At 48.7% G+C, this 22,058-nt stretch overlaps 1 protein-coding gene across 2 annotated transcripts in view; it reads left to right on the top strand.

Moving 5' to 3' along the window:
* Positions 1-2,814, top strand: part of ILRUN (inflammation and lipid regulator with UBA-like and NBR1-like domains) — a 139,107-nt gene extending 136,293 nt beyond the window's left edge. For both annotated transcript variants that reach the window (XM_066608867.1, XM_066608859.1), the window contains exon 5: positions 612-2,814. In XM_066608867.1, the coding sequence (XP_066464964.1) occupies positions 612-647 (36 nt within the window). In that variant the 3' untranslated portion in view covers positions 648-2,814. The remainder of the gene's footprint in view (positions 1-611) is intronic.
* The last annotated feature ends 19,244 nt before the right edge of the window (positions 2,815-22,058 follow it).

Here is a 22,058-nt window from a genome sequence, read left to right as displayed (position 1 = left end):
CGATGTCGGAAGACGTCCAGCAGGGTATTCGTACTGTAGATTACTGGCTGCTCTGTAGTTGGGTGGCCTCTCCAGCATGTCACATACCGCAGTCCTGGCTCTAGCCAGCAGATGGGGCCATTGTATAATGGCAGGAAGAGAAAGCCCCCTGTGAAACCCTAAATCCAAAAGTGGATTGCAAAGGTTTAAAATGTGAGTAGGGTGGCTTGAAAGTCAAAACAGTTGCCCATTTTTGCACAGTTAGGCCCCCTGTCAACGGGCGTGATTCCGCCAATGGTAAATCACTGGCGAATCACGCCATCTGAAGTTTTACATTGTGTTTCTATGGAAAGCGCCGGCCCCTGTCCATGAGCAGAGAATCATTGCTGCGAATTGCCGCTCCTCTGTGGTCAGCCTATCTGTCAGATAGGCTGACAGCGGAGATCCATCTGCCGGCTCCTGCTCCTGGGCCGCAGCTCCCACGGTAGAGATCTGCCGCTGGATACTGCAACGCCCGTGTACAGTGGGCATTACAGTTTGCTAATATGTATGGCTATTTTACAGCAGAAAACTGGGGCATTGTATACAATTCCTTCATTTGTTTATAAAATGTTACTTTTTTTTTTTTGCAGGGTGTGCATGGGCCTTACCCCTTTGGAGATTCCTAAAAAGAAGCTTTATTTCTCTCCAATGCCTTTTGTCCATTTTTCACTCCCTGAAATAGGACATTATCTGCAAGATTCCTACTGAAGATGATATTGGAGTAGTGGTGTTAATGACCTTGTGAATTCAATTCCGGGTGCTGCCTTTCTTTCTCCTTTTTGAAGAGGGTTGTTTTGTTGCAAAAACTTTACGCACCTATCAAGAACAAATGGGCAAAAATGGTTTAAAGTTCAGATGCAAAAGATCAATGTAGTTTTCTAAAACCATTGCAATTTGCATAAAGCAAAGCTATCAGCAATTTGATCTTTTAGTCCAGAAATTGGATCTTGATTCATGTAATTCATTCAGCCTGTAAGACAGTGCATAGCTTTTTCTTATTTTACTTTATTTTTTTTAGCACTGTTTAGAATGATCAGATGGTTTCTTTGTATTAAGGTAAACACACCGTCTGATACCGCACACGGCTGAAACCCTGCCCACCTGAAGTGACTGTACGATTTTCCGTACGACCATTGGCAATCACAGGAAGGTTTGGTTTGGCACCACCATGTGACTTCACCATTTAGTCTTGGTTCACATGTTGTGGCTGCAGAGCAGTCAGGCACACCCATGGTGCATTATATATTCAAGCTGACTGCTGCAAAAAGCAGTTTGAATGTTAATGACTGCATAGTTTATTATATTGCTTTAAATTTTAAACTGTCTTTAGAGGCAGTCTAAACAACATGCTGTTGTGCACATCAGCACTATTTTGGCAACAACATGTGAACCTAGCCTTTTGTGTTTTGTTGCGGTTATTGGTAATCGCCTTGAGTTTATGAAAGCTTTTGGTGGCAGAATGTTTGCAAAAGAACGTTTTATTGAAATAGTGTTTTAGCATTGAGGGTTTTTTTTGTTTCTTTTTTATAAAGGAGGAAATTTCTAACTCTATACAAATGGTGTTTCAAAAGGAAACATAACATGCTTATGCTCCATGCCTACAAACATAGGCAAATAAATGTAATATCATTTTGATCATTAAATAAGAAGGCTTTATGCTTTCAATTTTATGGAAGTCGCCATACAATGCATTTCTTTGTTAACCTCTCTTGTTGTATAGAGATCCCTACGGCATAGCACAGGACCCATTGGCAAGTTTTGGTTAGGCTTTTAAGTTAAGAAATCTATTGTTACAAATTCTAGCTTTTTCTGGACAGGAGAGAATAGTAAACACTTTTGTAATTTATCAAAAATACTTAAGGCAAATTCCCAGATGTTTTTCCCATTGTAGGCCGCCACCTCTTGTACCCCAAATCTAAGTTACTTGAATCTCAAGAAATACTAAATTATCAAAGTAAGTGTGTTTGAGAGCATGGAAATAGTAGTTGCTTTAACTTCATGGAGCATTCCCAAGGAAAATTACAAAACATTAATATAATGCACTGGTTAATTCTTCTGTGTTTCTCAGAAATAGGTTTACACTGTTAAAACCTTTTGACTTTTAGTATTGGAAATACTCTTATGGGAGGATCATTTCACTGAAGGTTATTGCATAATACATTGTGTATTTTGATCACTTTCTAGGATACCTGTCAGGCTCTTTTGTGAGCATATATCAACCAATAGATACTGTCTTTGTGGTAAATAACTAAGAGCAATTGCTGCTTGGCTCTTTATTATGGCAGTTCTCATTTTCACATAAAAGTAAAAAGAATGTAAGACTCAAGACCAGTTCAAATTCCCTTTCCACATGTTTGGCTTTTATTGTAATCATTGTACACAATTTGAATTAAATATACCCCCACAATATTTATAATGTCCAAAATCACATACTCTTTGTAGTATTGAGGGACCTAGATTCATGCTTGGGAACTCTTGCCTAAGGTTGTATTGTAGGAACATGCGTTCAAGTCATATATAGCCGAAGAGAAAATATATATAAATATCTATAAATAGATATAATTTTGGCATAAAAAAGCTCCTTGTTTGTTGTATTTTTTTATGCCGTGAGCGTTCAGTAGGTAGGTTGTGTGCTCAGGGTCAGACATGCATGAGAAGAGTGTGCAGAGTGCTTGGGATTTTGGGAGTTGGCTTGAAATGGTTGGAAAAAGCCAAAAATAAAAATCTGAAAAAATGAGGACTTTTCCTTATTGTTTAAACAAAATTTCTATCAATAAATTAACGTTAAAAATGCATTGTTCTTGTTTCACTACTTTTTATGATATATTCCTTTAAAAAAAAAAAAAAAGTCAGAATTGAATTACCTTACTTGTGCGATTGTACATTGATGTGATTATATTCGCAGAACAAAAGGGTAACTGATTGCAGAAAAATTAACACTTGAAGGGAGGTTCTAGTTCCCTGTTTGGCTGCTCCTAGCTTGGATTCAAGATGAGATATGAGCAGGCATTGAGACGTACAGATTCCATATAGTATCCTGTGGCATATCAGGCCACATATTCTGTAACTGAGCCTCTAGACCAGTGATGGCGAACCTTTTAGGGACCGAGTGCCCAAACTACAACCCAAAACCCACTTATGTATCGCAAAGTGCCAACATGTCAGGGGGCGGGGCTTATCACAATGTATGATTTTACCCCCGTCATTATAAAAAGGACAAGGCTGTTTCAGAATAGACCGGGTGCAGATTCTGACTGCTTTTTGGACGCGGAAATACTGCAGAATGTCCTCAGCGGAGATTTCTGTGGAAAATTCTGCAGCGTTTCTGCATCTAAAAAGCAGTCAAAATCTGCACCCCGTCTATTTTGAAACAGCCCTGCCCATTTCTGCCGCATGTAAACATACCCCAGCGGTAATAGTGACATCCCACAGCAGTAATAATAGTGACCCCCCCCCCATTAGTAATAAGAGTGACATACCCCAGCGGTCCCCCAGCAGTAATAATGCCCGCTCCCCCCCCCCCCCCAGCAGTTCCCCCAGCAGTCATAATACCCCCCCAGTGGTCCACCAGCAGTCACAATGCCACCCCCAGCTGTCCACCAGCAATAATAATGCCCCCCTCTCCCCAAGCGGTTCCCCCAGCAGTCATAATGGCTCCCCCCCAGCGGTTCTCCTGGCAGTCTGCATGCCCCCCTTCCCCCACAGCGATTTTCTTGGCAGTCACCATGCCCCCCCTCCCCCCCAGTGATTATCCCAGCAGTCATAATGCCTCCCCCGAACGATTCTCCCAGTAGTCATTCCTCCGCTCCCCCGCCAGCGATTCTCCCAGCAGTCAGAATGTCTCCCATCCCCCCCGCCAGCGATTCCCCCAGCAGTCAGAATGTCTCCCATCCCCCCCGCCAGCGATTCTCCCAGCAGTCAGAATGTCTCCCATCCCCCCCAGCTATTCTCCCAGCAGTCAGAATGTCTCCCACCCCCCCCAGCGATTCTCCCAGCAGTCAGAATGTCTCCCATCCCCCCCAGCTATTCTCCCAGCAGTCAGAATGTCTCCCATCCCCCCCCCCAGCGATTCTCCCAGCAGTCAGAATGTCTCCCATCCCCCCCCAGCGATTCTCCCAGCAGTCAGAATGTCTCCCATCCCCCCCCCAGCAATACTCCCAGCAGTCAGAATGTCTCCCATCCCTCCTCCAGCAATTCTCCCAGCAGTAAGAATGTCTCCCCCTCGCCCCCCAGCTATTCTCCCAGCAGTAAGAATGTCTCCCCCTCCCCCCCAGCTATTCTCCCAGCAGTAAGAATGTCTCCCCCTCCCCAGCGATTCTCCCAGCAGTAAGAATGTCTCCCCCTCCCCAGTGATTCTCCCAGCAGTAAGAATGTCTCTCCCCCCCCCCCCCCAGCGATTCTCCCAGCAGTAAGAATGTCTCTCCCTCCCCCCCCCAGCGATTCTCCCAGCAGTCAGAATACCCGCCCCCTGCCCCACATACTTACCCCTCCTCCTCGTAGGAGCGCCGCTCCTCTCCTGCTTGCTCTCAGGTGCACACTGAAAGCAGTGTGCTTCTGTTGGATGCCTTCTCCCCCTGCTCTTGCGGAACCAAAGTAGGAGACGTCGGGGGACGGGGGAGGAGGATCCTGGTGCACACCGGCATCAGCACAGATAGCAGCGCTGAGTGAATGTCAGCAGGGGAGCCGCGGCCCCTGCAGGCATTCACTAAGGTGGTGAGCGGCCGATGGCGGCGCGTGCCAGCAGGGAGGGCTCTGCGTGCCGCCTCTGGCACGCGTGCCATAGGTTCGCCACCACTGCTCTAGACCATGCAAACTCGTAGGCTGTTGAAGTTGGCATCCCAGATGGTCCCATATATGTTCTTTTGGCAATAAATCTGGCAACCAGGAAGGCCATGAAAGTTTAGCAATGTTGTGGAGGTGTTTCTATGACACCCTTGCTATGTGCTGCTGAGCATTGTTCTGCTAGAAAATGCCTCTTGGAAGCCGTGCCATGATGGGCAACAAATGTGGCTGCTGCAGGATCTCCTGAACACATTGTTGAGCTGTTGTTGTCCCTTGTAACACTACTAGGCTTGACCGACTGTCCATCACACCAGTAGAGTATGTGTTGCTCTACAGCAAAGGCAGGATGTAGGCGCTTACCCCTAGGTCTCTGGGCACGGCCGTTGTCAGTGTCCAAACTAACAACCTGGATTAGTTAATGAAGACAACCAAATTCCACTCCATGACAATCTAGTTTTGTTCACGACACCACTGCAAATAGAGGCAACAGTGGGTAGGTGTTGAAGACAGTACACTTAATAGCCGCTGTGGGAAAGAAGACCCTTGACCCAAGCACCTGGAAATGGTTCCAAAAGACGCAAAGCCTTTAACGATGGTGCCACCTGTCTTTGAATGGTGGACAACTAAACAGTTGGAGTTGCTAGTGCTTGTTGGACAATTGGATGACCCTCTCTACTGATGGTCTGTTGAGGATGTTTTGATGTGTGCGGGCTTTAAACATGCATCCACTGGTCCCAATACCTCCTAAATGTCTGGTCAGAAAGGCCTGGGGGGGAGGGGGGTTGACAATTCATACGACCATCCCAACTTCTCACCTTCCAGTAATGTGCCTCCCTCCTCAAACTGTTCACTAGTCAAAATCGCCGATTGCATTGCAAAGTCATGTATAGTGGTCAACAAACTCTACACAAGCAGCTTCCGAGAGCTTTTTATAGGCTAAGGGTAGAACCATTTCTAGGTGCAAAGACTGTTCATCTAATTACACTACAACTCTAATCATTTGCATATCTGCTTGAAATGTAACTGCATGCTGAGTTTTGCAGTAAAACGACCACTCCTTGGTGCTTGAGATATATATATAATTTTTTCTTTTTAATTTTACAAATCGTGTATATGATAATATGAATGAAACCTACATTGGTGTCTAATCTATTTTAGTATGTATCCAGCATCCATTTCTATATAGCTCTGTTTTTTATGTGAGTTGAACATGACTCCATACATAGACACAAATTATCTCCTGTCATTCCCTTGTTGAAAATTACCAATCCAGAGAACAAGTCCTTTGAAGTGAACAGCAAGATAGGGTCCACTTTTTTCAGCTTCTTACAGGAAAGAAGTCAAACGGTAAGTGGTTCTATTGCATAAAGATTGCACATATATTGTACTCTTGTATTTGCATTGAAACCAATCTACTTGGAGACACCAGGTGTTTGTGGGTGTCTTGATTTAGAACAATGAATGCCTTAAATTTTTGTCAGGTTCGTCCTTCACTGGCTGGGAAGCTATAAATCTGTCATAGTTGGTTAAATATGTATTTATATAAGGATAAGAAACAATACCACAGCTCAAGACTATTCTGGGTTAACAGTCATATGAGAAAACAATATATATTTTCTGACTACAATGGGAGAATTTGCAGACATCCTGCTACTGAAGAAAGTTAGACATGGGTCAAAAGGCCCATTCACATGGAGCGATGATCGTTCAAAAATCGCTAAAAAGTGATCGTTTGAGCGATAATCGTTGCGTCTAAACGTGCGCCCATTGTGCACTTTTCGTTCACTGCTAGCTGATCGTTAAATTCAGTCCAACCTAAAAATTGTCCTTCAGCCTTATCGGCAGTTCTCCGCGGGTAGTGATGATAGCATTGTTTCCCACTGGAGAACAAAAGAACTGAAAGCAGATAAGTGCCCTTGGGCTATTAACTGCTATCAGCTAAGGCTTCATTTGCACACTTAATTGCTCTTAAAGGGGTTGTCTCGCGAAATCAAGTGGGGTTATACACTTCTGTATGGCCATATTAATGCACGTTGTAATATACATCGTGCATTAAATATGAGCCATACAGAAGTTATTCACTTACCTGCTCCGTTGCTAGCGTCCTCGTCTCCATGGTTCCGTCTAATTTCGCTGGCGGCTTGCTTTTTTAGACGCGCTTGCGCAGTCCGGTCTTCTGCTCTGAGCACGAGCCGCTTCAGTGTGCCGCTTCTCGGGAGCGCGCTGGAGCGGCCATTCTGCTACCATCCTCTGTTAGAGAAAGGTGCAGAAACTGGAGCCGCCCAGCAGCCCAGCCGAGAAGCCGCCCAGCAGTGCCTAGAAGCCGCCCAGGTAAGTGATGGGTGATGGGTGACGATCTGACGGGGGTGACGAGTGACGGACTGCTGCTGTGGCCCCGGAGCCTAGCGCTGTGGCCCCGGAGCCTAGCGCTGTGGCCCCGGAGCCTAGCGCTGTGGCCCCGGGGCCTAGCGCTGTGGCCCCGGGGCCTAGCGCTGCGGCCCCGGAGCCTAGCGCTGGGGCCCCGGGGCCTACCGCTGCGGCCCCGGGGCCTAGTAGTCGGCGGCCACGGTGGGTCCGGTCGGCGGCTGCGGGGCGTCTGGTTGTCAGGGAGACACAGCTGGTAGCGTCTCAGGAGCGCGCACGTCGGGCTACAGCAAGCGACGGAAAAAAAGCCGACGGCCATCTTGGGAAAATTTTTATAAGTTGCTGAAACGCTGGAACTGTAAGTAAAAACCGGCTAGAAAAGTCATTTACAGGGGGGCTTAGAAATGTATGCTTAATAAGGGGGATTGGGTAAAAAAAAAATTTCACTGCTTCCTCGAGACAACCCCTTTAAGTAGCTGATTAGCTACTTAAAAGTTTATGCAAAATGATCGCTCAAAGCTGTCACTCAAACTATCGTTTGAGCGATCATTGCCCCGTGTAAATGGGCCTTAAGTCTCCTTGCCAAGATGAGCAAAAGAAAATGGTATATTAATACTTTTGAGTTAGGGAGGGTATTGTTTCTCAATAAGGAGAACACCAGGAAGGTGTGTGAGGAGACTTCTAAGGCCATCCATCCTCCTCTAGGAAATATGCAAAAATGAAAAGATGGAAACAATATCTCTGCGACTCCTGCTATTGGAATGCAGTATTCCTGCAACTCACTGTTTAGACTTTAAACAAGCCTTATAACAATGACTGGGAATTGTGAGCCAAAGCCATAGTACCCATGCACAGACAGCTGTTTTGCAGTGATTACCCCTCATCAGTGTGTAGCAGGTTTCTGGATTGGCCAGTGAGAGGCCTATAGATGTGGGTCAGGAAGGGTATCATTTCTCCTTAAGGAGAGCACATAGAGGGTGTGTGAAGAGACTTACAAGGCCAAAGGTGGCGCTGCAGAGGTATTGTTCCTAGAGATGAACAAGCGCCAAAATCCTCGGGTGCTCGGTACTCGAGTCGAACTTTTCGTAATGCTCGAGAGCTCGTTTTGAGAAACGAACCCCATTGAAGTCAATGGGGAACTCGAGCATTTTTGTATGGGACTGATGTTCCGCATAGGTGATGACTTGTGAAGCACCAGAAAACATCAGAAAGTCACAGCAACACCACAGAAATGGATAGGGAAGGGCAGGGGCAGCCTGCATGGGTGCATCTGAGGCTCCTAGGTCCCACTATTAAGCCAAAATGGGGTTAAGAGCCTGGCGGTCACCCCCTATAACAATTAACTTGGGACAAACCCTCATTAGCAAGGCACACGCGCTGGGGCATCTTAGCTAAGCACCACACTACCTGCAACCAAGGACAATCACTGCCTGCGAGTAACACCGCTGCCTCTTTTCCTGGGTTACATGCTGGCATTGCTGTCCCACCCTCCCCACGACCCTGCGTCCACAGCGCACACAAAGTTTTTCCTGCGCAGCCTTCAGCTGCCCTCATGCCACATGCTCACTTCATAGCCACACCACCCTCATGTCTATTTATGAGGCACACACTACAGAGCGTTGGCAGGGCCATGCAGCGACCCTCTTCGAAAGTGTGGGCGATAGCCCACAATGCTGTTGAGAATTGATGATAAATTGACATACGATCATCATTCCAATCCCCTGCCACCTCCGTCACAAAATTGTCAGGAGCTGCAAATGTGGGCATAAAGGGGACTCGGGTGCCAGCACTTCTCCACAATGCAGCAAGACTCCGCGTGGGAAGCACGTGAGCGGGCCCAGGGTCAGGCTCGGTCCCAGTCTCCACCTTGTGTGACCCAAGGTGCCATGCGTTGCATAGCAATGGGAAAATCCATGTGTCCCCACACAATTCATTCTGTGTAGGTGTCAGATAGCTCAACACCGCAATGGGAAGTCTTTGAGTTCCTTGGGCTCGCCTATGCTGTGGGTGCACAAAGCTGGTATTACACAGGAAGAAATCAGAGTGCCCAAACACGGTAGAGTTTCACCCCGCCAAGGACCTCGGCCTCGGCTCACACCCTCAGTAATCGTGGGCCTCGAGGACTCGGCTGCTAGTGCAGCTGTGAACATCTCATTAATGCAGTAATGCTCCTTTTATTTGGCCCAAACCAGTGTCTCAGATAACTATGGTAACACGAGAGAAAATACATGTTGCCCACCGCTGATCCACAGACCCCAAGCAGGAGGAGGAGGTGGCATAATAAGGCCGAGAAACCATGACCGAGGTAAGACCCGCAATACTCTGTGTGGGAAGTACGCGAGCGGGCCCTGGGTCAGGATTGGTCCCAACCTCCACCTTGTGTGACCCAAGGTACCGTGAGTTAAATAGCTATGGGAAATCTGTGTCCCCACACACTTCATTCTGTGTCAGGCAGCTGAACACCGCAATGGGAAACCTTTGTGCAGCCACAGTATAGGTGGACCCCAGTAACATTTATGTAGCAAGAGTATAGGCGAACCCCTGTAAGATTTCTGTACCAAGTGTATAGGCGGACTCCTTTAACATTTCTGTAGCAAGAGTGTAGGCGAACCCCTGAAACAGTGGTGTACCAAGAGTATAGGCGAACACCTGAAAAAATTTGGTTACCAAGAGTGTAGGCGAAGGCCGGAAAAATTAGATAACAGTATAGGCAAGGGTCTGAAAAAATTGGGTTACCAAGAGTACAAGTGTACCCCTGAAAAATTGCTCAACCGCAAGGGCAGGTGAAACCCACAAACATTTTTTTAAAGATAAAACTCACTGTTGTTTACTTTGTAACAGAGCCTGGAAGCAGCCCTGTGAAAAAAATTAGTTTCTGTTAAAGTATAAATACTTTTGAAACTTTGAAAAAAATTGTAAAAAACTTTTAAACAGAGCCTTTTGGGCCACAGAAAAATTGGCAGTTCAGCGTGATGACATGCTGTTTTAGGAGGAGGAATAATATCCAAGAGTGATTGACAAAGCTAATTCCCCCTTTTTTTGTGGTAATAGAGGATTCATTTTTCTCCTGTTGCAGCAAAAAGAATCATTAGGTTCCGATGCTTTCCGCCGGTGGAGAAGAAAGGTCTAGGGAAATCCAGCCTTTGTTCATCTTTATGAGTGTAAGCATGTCGGCACTGGCAGTTGACAGGCGGATACGCTTATCTTATCCGTGATGATTTCCCCAGCTGCACTAAACACCCTCTCTGACAAGACGCTAGCGGCAGGCAGGCAGGCCAGCACCTCCAGGGCGTACAGTGCAAGTTCGTGCCACGTGTTCAGCTTCGACACCCAATAGTTATATGGAGCAGAGGCATCAAGGAGGACGATGGTACGATCGGCTACGTACTCCCTCACCATCTTTTTACAGTGCTCCCTCCAACTCAGCCATGACTGGGGAGCGGTGACACAGTCTTGCTGGGGAGCCATAAAGCTGGCAAAGGCCTTGGAGAGTGTTCCCCTGCCTGTGCTAGACATGCTGCCTGATCCCTGTGCCTCCCCTGCTACTTGGCCCTCAAAACTTCGTCTTCTGCCACTAGTGCTGTCAGATGGGAACTTTAGCATCACTTTTTCCACCAGGGCTCTGTGGTATTGCATCACTCTCGTACCCCTTTCCTGGGAGTGAGAGAGGAAAGGTTCTCGTTATACCTTGGGTCGAAAACGGTGTACACCCAGTAATCCGTGTTGGCCAGAATGCGTCTAACGCGAGGGTCACTCGAAAGGCAGCCTAACATGAAGTCAGCCATGTGTGCCAGGGTCCCAGCATGCAACACATTGCTGTCCTCACTAGGAGGATGACTTTCAGGATCTTCCTCCCCCTTTTCAGCCCATACACATTGAACAGATGAGATGCAAGCAGCCAACATGTGCAGTGTAGAATTTCAGCGTGTGGGCATGTCGCACAGCAGTCGGTGCTCTGGCGGCTGAAACCGATGTTGCAGGGTCCTCAGGGTAGCAGCGTCCGTGGTGGACTTGCGGAAATGTGCGCAGACGCAGCGCACCTTGCCGAGCAGCTCAGACAAGTGGGGGTAGTTTTTTAGAAAACACTGAACCACCAGATTGAAGACATGGGCCAGGCATGGCACGTGTGTCAGGCGGCAGAGCCGCCACCAGGTTACGGCTGTTATCACACATCACCATGCCCGATTGGAGGCTCAGTGGCGAAAGCCAGAGGTCTGTCTACTTTGTCAGACCCTGCAACAGCTCAGGGGCCGTATGCCTCTTGTCACCTAAGCAGATTAGTTTCACCATGGCTTGCTGACGCTTGCCCACCGCTGTGCTGCTGCACCGCGCGCTACCGACTGCTGGCGACGTGCTCACACTTTTTAATTGAGAGGGGGAGGGTTTGGAGGAGGTGGCATAAAACGCCGCAGATACCAGCACCGAGTTAGGACCCGCTATTTTGGGTGTGGGTAGGACGTGAGCGGTCCAAGACTCTGACTCGGTCCCAGCCTCCACCAAGTTCACCCAATGTGCCATCGGAGATATAGTGGACTTGCACGCCAGTACTTGTCCATGTGTCCATGGTTAAGTGGACCTTCCCAGTAACCACGTTGGTTAGGGTATGATTTATGGTGCTGGTGTAGGGCGGGGACGCCCCCCCCGAGGAAAATAGTGGTGATTGGGGACCCAGTAGTGTGGGACCGTCACCATTATGTTTTTGAAAGCCTCAGTTTCCACAAGGCTGATTAATTGGGCAATGTGCATGTTTAAAGCTTGTGCATGCGGGTGGGAGGCGGCGTATTTCCTCTTTTGCTCCAACACTTGTGTTAGCGACAGCTGAACGCTGCACTGAGAGACATTGCTGGATGGAGTGGAGGTGAGGGTGTGGGTGCAGGCCGGGAGGCGCTCGTGCCTGCCTCCTGCGAGGGGGATTGGATCTGTGTGGCATGTTGTGGCACAGGGGAAGAGGAAGTGGTGTGACCCGGAGACGGTAAATGTCCTTCGTCCCACCTTGTGGGGTGCTTGGCCATCATATGCCTGCGCTGTTGCGTCCTTACTGGACGTGCGATAGTCATAAACAAAAGAACGTCAATACAAAACTAAGGGAAATCCTTGCCCTGCAAACCCCTAAACCGGGAGGGAGCTCTGCCTACTCGGCGGGCCCACAACTCGTGCCTACGCCACTAATAATTCCCTGCCAGGGAGCCCTAATATAAAAAGGGAACAGTACACCATAACAAGCAATGGTACTTAGCTGAAGCAGCAACTGCAGCAAGGTAGAGGAGCTCCAGTGGCAGGCTGTGCTCCTCAGCAGCAATCTAGACAGCAACTGAAAATTGACCAGCACTAAGGTCAATTCTAGCATAGCTTATATAGGAGCAGGGCCACTCAGAAACCAGTGAGAAGTGACATCACTCATCCAACCACCACACCCCTCAGCTCCAGGAAAGATAGAGACACTGCTAAACCATGGTCCGGCCTGAAAGCAAGGTGAAGACTTCAGAACGGCTGACTCATGCGCATGCTGGTGGTGGTCAGGCTAGTAGTGGTGGCTCCCCGGCTGATCTTGGTGTGACACAGGTTGCACACCACTGTTCGATGGTCGTCTGCGCTCTTACTAAAAAACATCCACACCTTTGAACACCTAGCCCTCTGCACAGAGGCTTACCGCTCTGGCTCTGCCTCTACCCCTGGCCACTGCACTTCCCTTTCCAACCTGTCCTGCTGCTGCACTTGCCTCACCCCTCTGAAGCCCTTTCCTCAGTAGGCTTAGCAAACCAGGTGGGGTCAGTCACCTCATCGTCCAGCAGCTCTTCCTCAGAATCCTCTGTGCGCTCCTCCCTCGGACTTACTGCCCCCACTACTACCTCACTGACAGACCACTGTGTCTTATCATCCTCATCCCCAAATAGCTCTTGAGACAGTTGCCGGAAGTCCCCAGCCTCATCACCCGGACTCCGGGAACTTTCCAAAGGTTGGGCATTGGTCACGACAAACTCCTCAGGTGAGACAGGAACCGTTTTATCCCACTCAGGGCAGGGACCCGCAAACAGTTCCTGGGAGTCTGCCTGCTCAGAATATGTCATTTTCATGGAGTGAGGAGGATGGGTGGAAGGAGAAGCAGCTAGAGGATTCAGAGTTGAAGTCCCCAAGCCAGGAGTAGTGGACTGCGTAGAAGACTGGGTGGTCAGTACATTGTTGGATGTGTTTTCTGCCATCCACGACAGGACCTGCTTGCACTTCTCTGTTTGTAATAAAGGTCTACCACGCGGACCCGCAAATTGTGATATGAAGTTGGGGAGGCCAGAAACTTGCCTCACTCCTAATCCCTCAGCAGCCTACCACACCCAGGAACTCGGCCTGTGCCCACACCCTCGCTTGGTCGCCCACGTCCATGTCCTCGACCCTTACCCCTACTCCTCATCATGGCGGATTTAAAATAGAGCAGGGCCCAAATAAATTACCCCACTGTACAGCGCTGACAACTGTGGTTAATTCACCCCTCAAAGAGACTTGTAAATAAGAGAGGCTGTATGGAGTGGGAGAAGACTCTAAAGCCAGTGGATAGTGCTGGTAACTGCGGCTATCTCAACCCTTCTCAAGGAAAGGGTATTGTAAGATGCTCTACACAGTGGCAGTGCTGAAATACTTTGCAGTAGCCTAGAAAATTTTAGAGTGCAGTTTCATGATGAGAGCTCTATAACTGAGGCTGAGAACGCTATAACTGCAAGGCTGGGAACAGGCCTAGATGCGTAATACAAAAGTTGGTGCACTACTGCTCACAGCCAGCCACAACTATAATGCACACGGTGAGATGTAGCCCTAAGAAGGATCGTTGGGGTTCTTGCACGGAGGACTGTAAAACTTTTCCTATATAGGCAACTCTGTCCCTAAACTCTGCATAATGTACTGCAGACTGAGAATGCTATAGCTGAAATTTCCTGCATAGCCCGAGATGCTTTAAAAAAAAAATTTGTGCACTACTGCTCCAAGCCAGCCACAACTATAATGCGCACGATGAGGAGTAGCCCTAAGAAGGACCGTTGGGGTTCTTGAAGACAGGATCCTACGCTAACACTATCCCTGTATAAGCAGCAGCACTTTCCCTAACCTCTGCCAGCATGCGTCTGAGGCAAGCCACGGGCGGGACCAGTTTAAGTACTCGGCGGTCACCTGCTCAGCCCAGCCACTCACTGCTGTTGGTGGGCAGAGGGCTGGCACGTCACAGCAGGAAGTGGTAATGCCTTCCCCGCATGTTTATTGGCTAGAAAATGGCGCTAAACATGCAGGGAAGGAAATGCAATTGACTCGAGTACCACGTGGTGTTTGTCTTGAGTAACAAGCATCTCGAGTACCCTAATACTCGAACGAGCATCAAGCTCGGATGATTGTGCTCGCTCATCTCTAATTGTTCCATATTTCAATTTACTACTTTTGAGTCACGCGGACCTGTATCTGCACCTGGACCTGGCCAGCTCAAAAGTTAGGGTTCTTTTAGACAGAACTATTATCGTTCAAATGAGCAAAAGTGAATGATACTGTACAACACAATTTTTGTAACAGATAAGCAGATGGCGGCTTATAGTAAGTCTCGTGTGCTAAATTTAAATATGATATCAGTTTTTTTTTTCCTGCCACGTAATATTTTCCAATTACGGGGAATAATGTAATCCAATTACCGTTGTATTGTATTTTTTGGAAATATGCCTATACAATTAATCCAGTAGGCTTGCCATTAACCTTGCTTAACCCCTTAACGACCAGCCCATAGTGTTTTTACGTCCACGTAAAAACGTGTCCTGCAGAGAATAAAGCCCCTCGGGCTGTGGACGTGACAGCTCCATGCTGTCGGTGTCCGCAGACAGCTGACAGCATGGAGCTGTCATCCCGGGCTGTTCGGACCCCCCCCCCCCCCCCCGGCATTGCAATCGGCGCTATCCAATCGCAAAAAAGTAAATAATACTGCAATAAGAGTTAAAAATTCAGCTGCTCCGATGGATCGGATCCATCGGAGCAGCTGAAATTACTCACCGAGGTCCGCAGCACGGCTCCCCGCTGTCCCGATGCTTCGGGCCCCGTATCCGTCCTTCTGCGCATGCGCGCCAGGCGGCATTACGTCAGCCGCATGCGCAGAAGGCCCGGCGGCGCGGGAAATTTAAAATCTCCTGGCTCCCGGCTCCTGTAGGTAGCCGGGAGGCAGGAGATGTCAGCGGGGACCGCGGTGAGCGGTCCCCAGTACCGCGATCGTCGTTATCCAATGGATAACGGCGATCGCGGAAAAGTGAAAAAAAGTGTAAAAAAAGAAGTTTCACCTCCCCTCATGGATCCGATTCATGAGGGGAGGTGAAAATACTCACCTCAGGTCCGCCGATGTCCTCCGGCCGGTGTCAGGACCCCCCGCTGGCTTCTGAGATGTGCCGATGTAGCGCGCATGCGCAGAAGCTGGCGAGCCCGGCAAATTCAAAATGTCCCTGCACCCGGCTGTCACAGATAGCCGAGTGCAGGGAGATATGACTGGGGACCGCTGTATGCGGTTTCCAGTCATATGATCACCGTTATCCATCAGATAACGGTGATCATATAAAGTTAAAAAAAAAAAAATTTTAAAGTTTAAAAAGTTAGTTTCATCTCCCCTTACGGATCGTATCCGTAAGGGGGGATGAAATTACGTACCCAAGGTCCCGGATTTGTTCCCTGGTGGGATGTTGATCCGTGGACCTTACCCCAGCTTCGGCGCATGCGCCCGTCAGCATGATGGCGGACGCATGCGCAAAAGTGAAAGATTGCCCAAGAAATTTAAAATCTCCCTGCTGCTGGCTACCAAAGGTAGCCAAGAGCCTGGAGATGTCACGGGGAGCCGCGATATGCGGTTACTGGTCACGTGATCGCCGTTATCCAATGCATAATGGCGATCACGTAAAAGTTCTTTAAAAAGTGGCAGTTTCATCTCCCCTCACCGATGCGATCAGTGGGGGGAGATGAAACATCTTCTCGGAGGCTTCCGCATTTGAATCCAGATGCGATTATCCTCCATGGATCCTGCCAGCTACTGGGTATGTGCCCGCCGGCAAAATACCGGACACATTCGCAGGAGCCGGGGAGCCCAGGAAATTTTAAATCTCCTTGCTCCCAGCGACCAACGGTCGCTGAGTGCTTGGTGCAGTGACCGGTGGCCTCGTTGAGCGGTCCCCGGTCACGTGATAAAGTAGCGAACTAACATTAGGCCGGTCACGCATGACCGGACAGGAATTACAGGTTCTGCATGCGCTTGATCAGCGGTAATCCACGGATCAATCACATGCATTGGATTACACAATGCCCCCCAATTAGCGGGTCGGAATTACGTAATCCACTCGCAGAAACAGAACAAGGCATGCTATATTTTACCGCGGATATCCGCGACCTAGAGCCCATTGTGCTCTATGACCACGGATATACCCGCAGCCCATACGCAAACACATTGTGTACGGGCTGCGGGTACCCGGGTCATCTCTAAGCGACTGCACGGGAAATATAAACAAAAAACCGCCTGTGTGAGTAGGCTGTTATGTGCAGTACATTATGCGGCCGTACGCAGGGTCACAGCCAGGCTCACAGCTGGAATCCGCTGCGGGCCTCCGCAAACAGATTCCGCCTACGGCTGTGTGAGCCCGGCGTTATTCAGACCACTACCTGTAATCCGTAATTTACAAGAAGCCCCGGGAACGCTCGCCTTCCTGCAGTTCCAGGAGCAGCTTGTTAAGCGCCTTCTCTGTGAGACCGCCGCAACGCAGCAAAATTACAAAACCTCACAGAGCGCCACTTTTTACACCCCATACCCGCCGCTGAGGTTACAAAATACCCCCCAAAATACATGAGAGGAGGGGGGGGGGGATACCCGGTTTTCTTGCCCCATGTGCCCATGCCAAGCAGCCTCCGTAATTACCCCTGTCTTCGGTCATAAAACGCAGTTTATATTATTACCTTTATCTAATATTTAGGGAATGTCAAAAAAATGGGGATGGCAGGGGGGGGGGGAGGGGGGAGGGATTATTTTTAGGAAGTCAATTTTTTTTCTGTATAAGTGGGCAATGGGGCCTGGAATTTATTCAGTTCTGCCCTGAAATCCAGCAGGCATTCCCTCCATTATGGGCCTAGCCATGTGTCCTGTAAGTAGATTAGGGCCACAATGGGTATGTTTCTGAACATGGGACAAATGGGGGTATCCATTTTGGGGTAAACGTCTTCATTCCTATGTACACTGGACCAAAAAAACAGTTTTTAAATTGACAAAATTGCCAAACAAATGAAAATCGTAATTTTCCCTTCTGCTTTGCTTAGATTCATTCAAATACTTTGGGGTCAAAATATGCAGTACACCCCTGGATGAATTTGTTAAGGGGTCTAGTTTTCAAAATGGGGTCATTTGTGGGGGTTCTCTATCGTTTTGGCCGCTCAATGGCTCTACAAGTGGGCAATGGGGCCTGGAATTTATTCCGTTGTACCCTAAAATCCAATGGGTGCTCCTTCCATTATAGGCCTAGCTATGTTTCCTTTAAGTAGATTAGGGACACAATGGGTATGTTTCTGAACACAGGACAAACGGGGGTATCCATTTTGGGGTGAACGTCTTCATTCCTATGTACACTGTCCAAAAAAAAACAGTTTGTAAATTGACACAATTGCCAAAAAAATGAAAATCATATTTTTTTCCTTCGGCTTGGCTTAGATTCATTCAAAAACTGTGAAGTCAAAAAAGTCATCGTACCCCTAGATAAATTCGTTAAGGGGTCTAGTTTTCAAAATGGGGTCACTTGTGGGCGTTCTCCATCGTTTTAGTCACTCAATGGCTCTACAAGTGTGCAATAGGGCCTAAATCTCCTTCAAGCAAAATTTCTGTTCCGAAAGCCACCGGTTGCTCCTTTCATTTTGGGCCCCATTGTGCATCCAGACATAAGATTAGGGCCACAATGGGTATGTTTCTGAGCACGGGACAAACAGGGGTATCCATTCTGGGGTGCAAATCCTAATTTTCATGTGTACTATAGAAAAAAGTCCTGTCTTTAAAATTACATATTTGCAAAAATATGAAATTTTAGTTTTTCTCTTCTAAATTGCATTGACTCCTGAAAAAAAACTGTTGGGTTAAAATACTCATGACACCCCTCAGTAAATACGTTAAAGGGTGTAGTTTTTAAAATGGGGGTCACTTGTGGGGGTGGGGGTATCTATCATTTTGACTCCTATGAGCCTTTCCCATCTTGGATTGGTGTAGGAAAACAAAGTGTTCCTCAAAATGCTGAAAAGTAATGTTACATTTGTACGTCTCCTCAATGGTTAAAAAAACCGAAAGTTTTTCCAATGTGCGCCCAAAATAAAGTAAACTGGTGGAAATATAAATCTTAGCAAAAATTTCTATATTATGTTTGCACATATTTGAGATATTGCAGTTGGAAATGTGAAAAAATGACGATTTTTTTTCAAAATTTTCCCAATTTTGGCGCTTTTAATAAATAAACACAAATTCTATTGGTCTTTTTTTTCCACCTAAATGAAGTACAACATGTGGCGAAAAAACAATGTCAGAATCGCTTGGATATGCAAAACCTTTCTGGTGTTTTTCCATGCTAAAGTGACACGTGTCAGATTTGCAAAATTTGGCCTGGTCATTAAGGCGCAAACAGGCTTGGTCACTAAGGGGTTAATAAAAGGAATAACAAAAGTGATTACGCAGCTATTTCGCAAACACTGTTACACACTATGTGCTGATTGAACACTATAGGGGTAGGTTTATGTAACCTATAGGGTATGTTTCCAGGTGGCGTAAACACTGCGGATCATCCACCAGTAAGTTGTAATTAATGAAACATTTAGGTCAAGGGTTAGACTAAATAAAAGAATCAATATCATAAAACAAAAATACATGTTTAGTATCGCTACGTACATAAAAGTCCAATCTATCAAACTAATGCATTATTTATCTCACATGGTGAACGTCGTCCGAAAAAAAAAAAATTAAGAGCGCCAGAAATGCGCTTTTTTTGGTCATTCTGTCTTCAAGAAAAAATGCAACAAAAAGTCATATATATTCCAGAATTTGACTGACACAAACTACAGGAAGTTCTGCAAGAAATGAGCCATTGCAGAAATATGTGGATGGAAAAATAAAATGGTTATTGCGCACAGAAATGGGCAGCAGAAATTTTCAAAATTTAAAATTCAATTAAAAAAAAAATAGTACAGCAAAAACAAAACTACATATGTTTTGTATCGTAGTAATTGCACCGACCCATAGAATAAAATCACAGAGGTGAGAAAAAAATTATCAAAGACATAACTCACTGAAAAAGAAGCCAGACACAAGATATGTACTACAGGAAATGGTCAATCGCCATTTGACCTGATAGCATGCAGCAAGCCAGATTGCTATATAGATGAGCAAAAATGTTCAGGTGCAGGGTGATTGAGCAGCCACTCAACTCAACCCAGGGTGCGTGAGGGGTTACTGCCAGCAGACCCAGCCCGCACAATATGAACTGATACGAGGATGACCGCCATAGATATGTGTGCCACACATACAGGGATACAACCCACACTGACAAAGCAGTGGATTGCCCTGCATTAAAGAAGTGTGCCACACAGGCATGCCAGCCTGGGCTCCGCCAGCATTTATAGCAAACCGCATGCATAAAACGCTATCTTTTCTCCTTAGGGAGAGCACCTAGACCAGTGGTGGCAAACCTATGGCACGCATGCCAGAGGCGGCACGCAGCACCCTCCTTGCTGGCATGCATCACCCTGCCGCTCACCACATTAGTGAATGCCGGCAGGGGCCGCGGCTCCCCTGCCGACATTCACTCAGCACTGCTATCTGCACTGATCCCGGTGCACACTGTAACATCAGTGTGCAGCCGGGATCCTCCTCCCTCGTCCCCCGACGTCTCCTACTTGGTTCCGCAAGAGCAGGGGAAGGAGGCGTCCAACAGCACACTGCCATCAGTGTGCACCTGGGATTAGACAGAAGAGGAGCAGCGCTCCCACGAGGAGGAGGATAAGTATGTGGAGCTGGGGGTGGACATTATGACTGCTGGGAGAATCGTTGGGGGGGAGGGGAGGCATTATGACTGCTGGAAGAATTGCTGTGGGGGGAGGGGAGGCAATATGACTGCTGGGAGAATCGCTGTGGGGGGGAGGGGAGGCAATATGACTGCTGGGAGAATCGCTGTGGGGGGGAGGCATTATGACTGCTGGGAGAATCCCTGTGGGGGGAAGGGGAGGCATTATGACTGCTGGAAGAATCGCTGGGGGGGGGGGGGGAGGGGATGCATTATGACTGCTGGGAGAATCGCTGTGGGGGGGCGAGGGGAGGCATTATGACTGCTGGGAGAATCGCTGTAGGGGGAGGAGTGGAGGCATTATGACTGCTGGGAGAATCGCTGTGGGGGGAGGAGAGGCATTATGACTGCTGGGAGAATCGCTGGTGGGGGTGGGGAGGCATTATGACTGCCGGGATAATCGCTGTGGGGGAAGGGGGCATTATGACTGCTGGGAGAATCCCTGTTTGGGGGGGGGGCATTATGACTGCTGGGAGAATCGCTGGGGGGGGGAGGGGAGGCATTATGACTGCTGGGAGAATCGCTGGGGGGGAAGGAGGGCATTATGACTGCTAGGAGAATCGCTGTGGGGGGGAGGGGAGGCATTATGACTGCTGGGAGAATCGCTGTGGGGGAAGGGGGGCATTATGACTGCTGGGAGAATCCCTGTTTGGGGGGGGGGGGACATTATGACTGCTGGGAGAATCGCTGGGGGGGGGGGAGGGGAGGCATTATGACTGCTGGGAGAATCGCTGGGGGGGAAGGAGGGCATTATGACTGCTTGGAGAATCGCTGTGGGGGGGAGGGGAGGCATTATGACTGCTGGGAGAATTGCTGTGGGGGGGGGGAGGGGAGGCATTGTGACTGCTGGGAGAATCGCTGTAGGGGGGAGTGGAGGCATTATGACTGCTGGGAGAATCGCTGGGGGGGAGTGGAGGCATTATGACTGTTGGGAGAATCGCTGTGGGGGGGGGGGGGAGGGGAGGCATTATGACTGCTGGGAGAATCGCTGGGGGGGGAGACATTATGACTTCTGGGAGAATCGCTGATGGGGAGGGGAGGCATTATGACTGCCGGGAAAATCGCTGGAGGGGAAGGCGGGCTTTATGACTGCTGGGAGAATCGCAGGGGGGGAGGGGAAGGGGGGCATTATGCCTGCAAGAAGAATCGCTGGGGGAGGGGAGGCATTTTGACTGCCTGGAGAATCGCCGGGGGGAAAGAGGGCATTATGACTGCTGAGAGAATCGCTGGGGGGGGGGGGGAGGGGAGGCATTATGACCGCCGGGAAAATCGCCGGGGGGGAAGGAGGGCATTATGACTGTTGGGAGAATCCCTGGGGGGAGGGGAGGCATTATGACTGCTGGGAGAATCGCTGGGGGGGGGGGGGATGCATTATGACTGCTGGGAGAATCGCTGTAGGGGGGGAGTGGAGGCATTATGACTGTTGGGAGAATCGCTGTGGGGGGGGAGGCATTATGACTGCTGGGAGAATCGCTGTGGGGGGGAGTCATTATGACTGCTGGGAGAATCGCTGTGGGGGGGGGGGAGGCATTATGACTGCTGGGAGAATCGCTGTGGGGGGGGAGGCATTATGACTGTTGGGAGAATATCTGGGGGAGGGGAGGCATTATGACTGCCTGGAGAATCGCCGGGGGGAAGGAGGGTATTATGACTGCCGAGAGAATCGCTGGGGGGGAAGGAGGGCATTATGACTGTTGGGAGAATCCCTGGGGGGGAGGAGAGGCTTTATGACTGCTGGGAGAATCGCTGTGGGGGGGGGTGCATTATGACTGCTGGGAGAATCGCTGTGGGGGGTAAGGGGAGGCATTATGACTG

This window comes from Eleutherodactylus coqui, chromosome 1 (assembly GCF_035609145.1).
Source record: "Eleutherodactylus coqui strain aEleCoq1 chromosome 1, aEleCoq1.hap1, whole genome shotgun sequence".
In the NCBI taxonomy this organism is placed as follows: Eukaryota; Metazoa; Chordata; class Amphibia; order Anura; family Eleutherodactylidae; genus Eleutherodactylus; species Eleutherodactylus coqui.
Note: the sequence above shows the minus strand (reverse complement) of the source record. Positions and strands in the feature narration are given on the sequence as shown.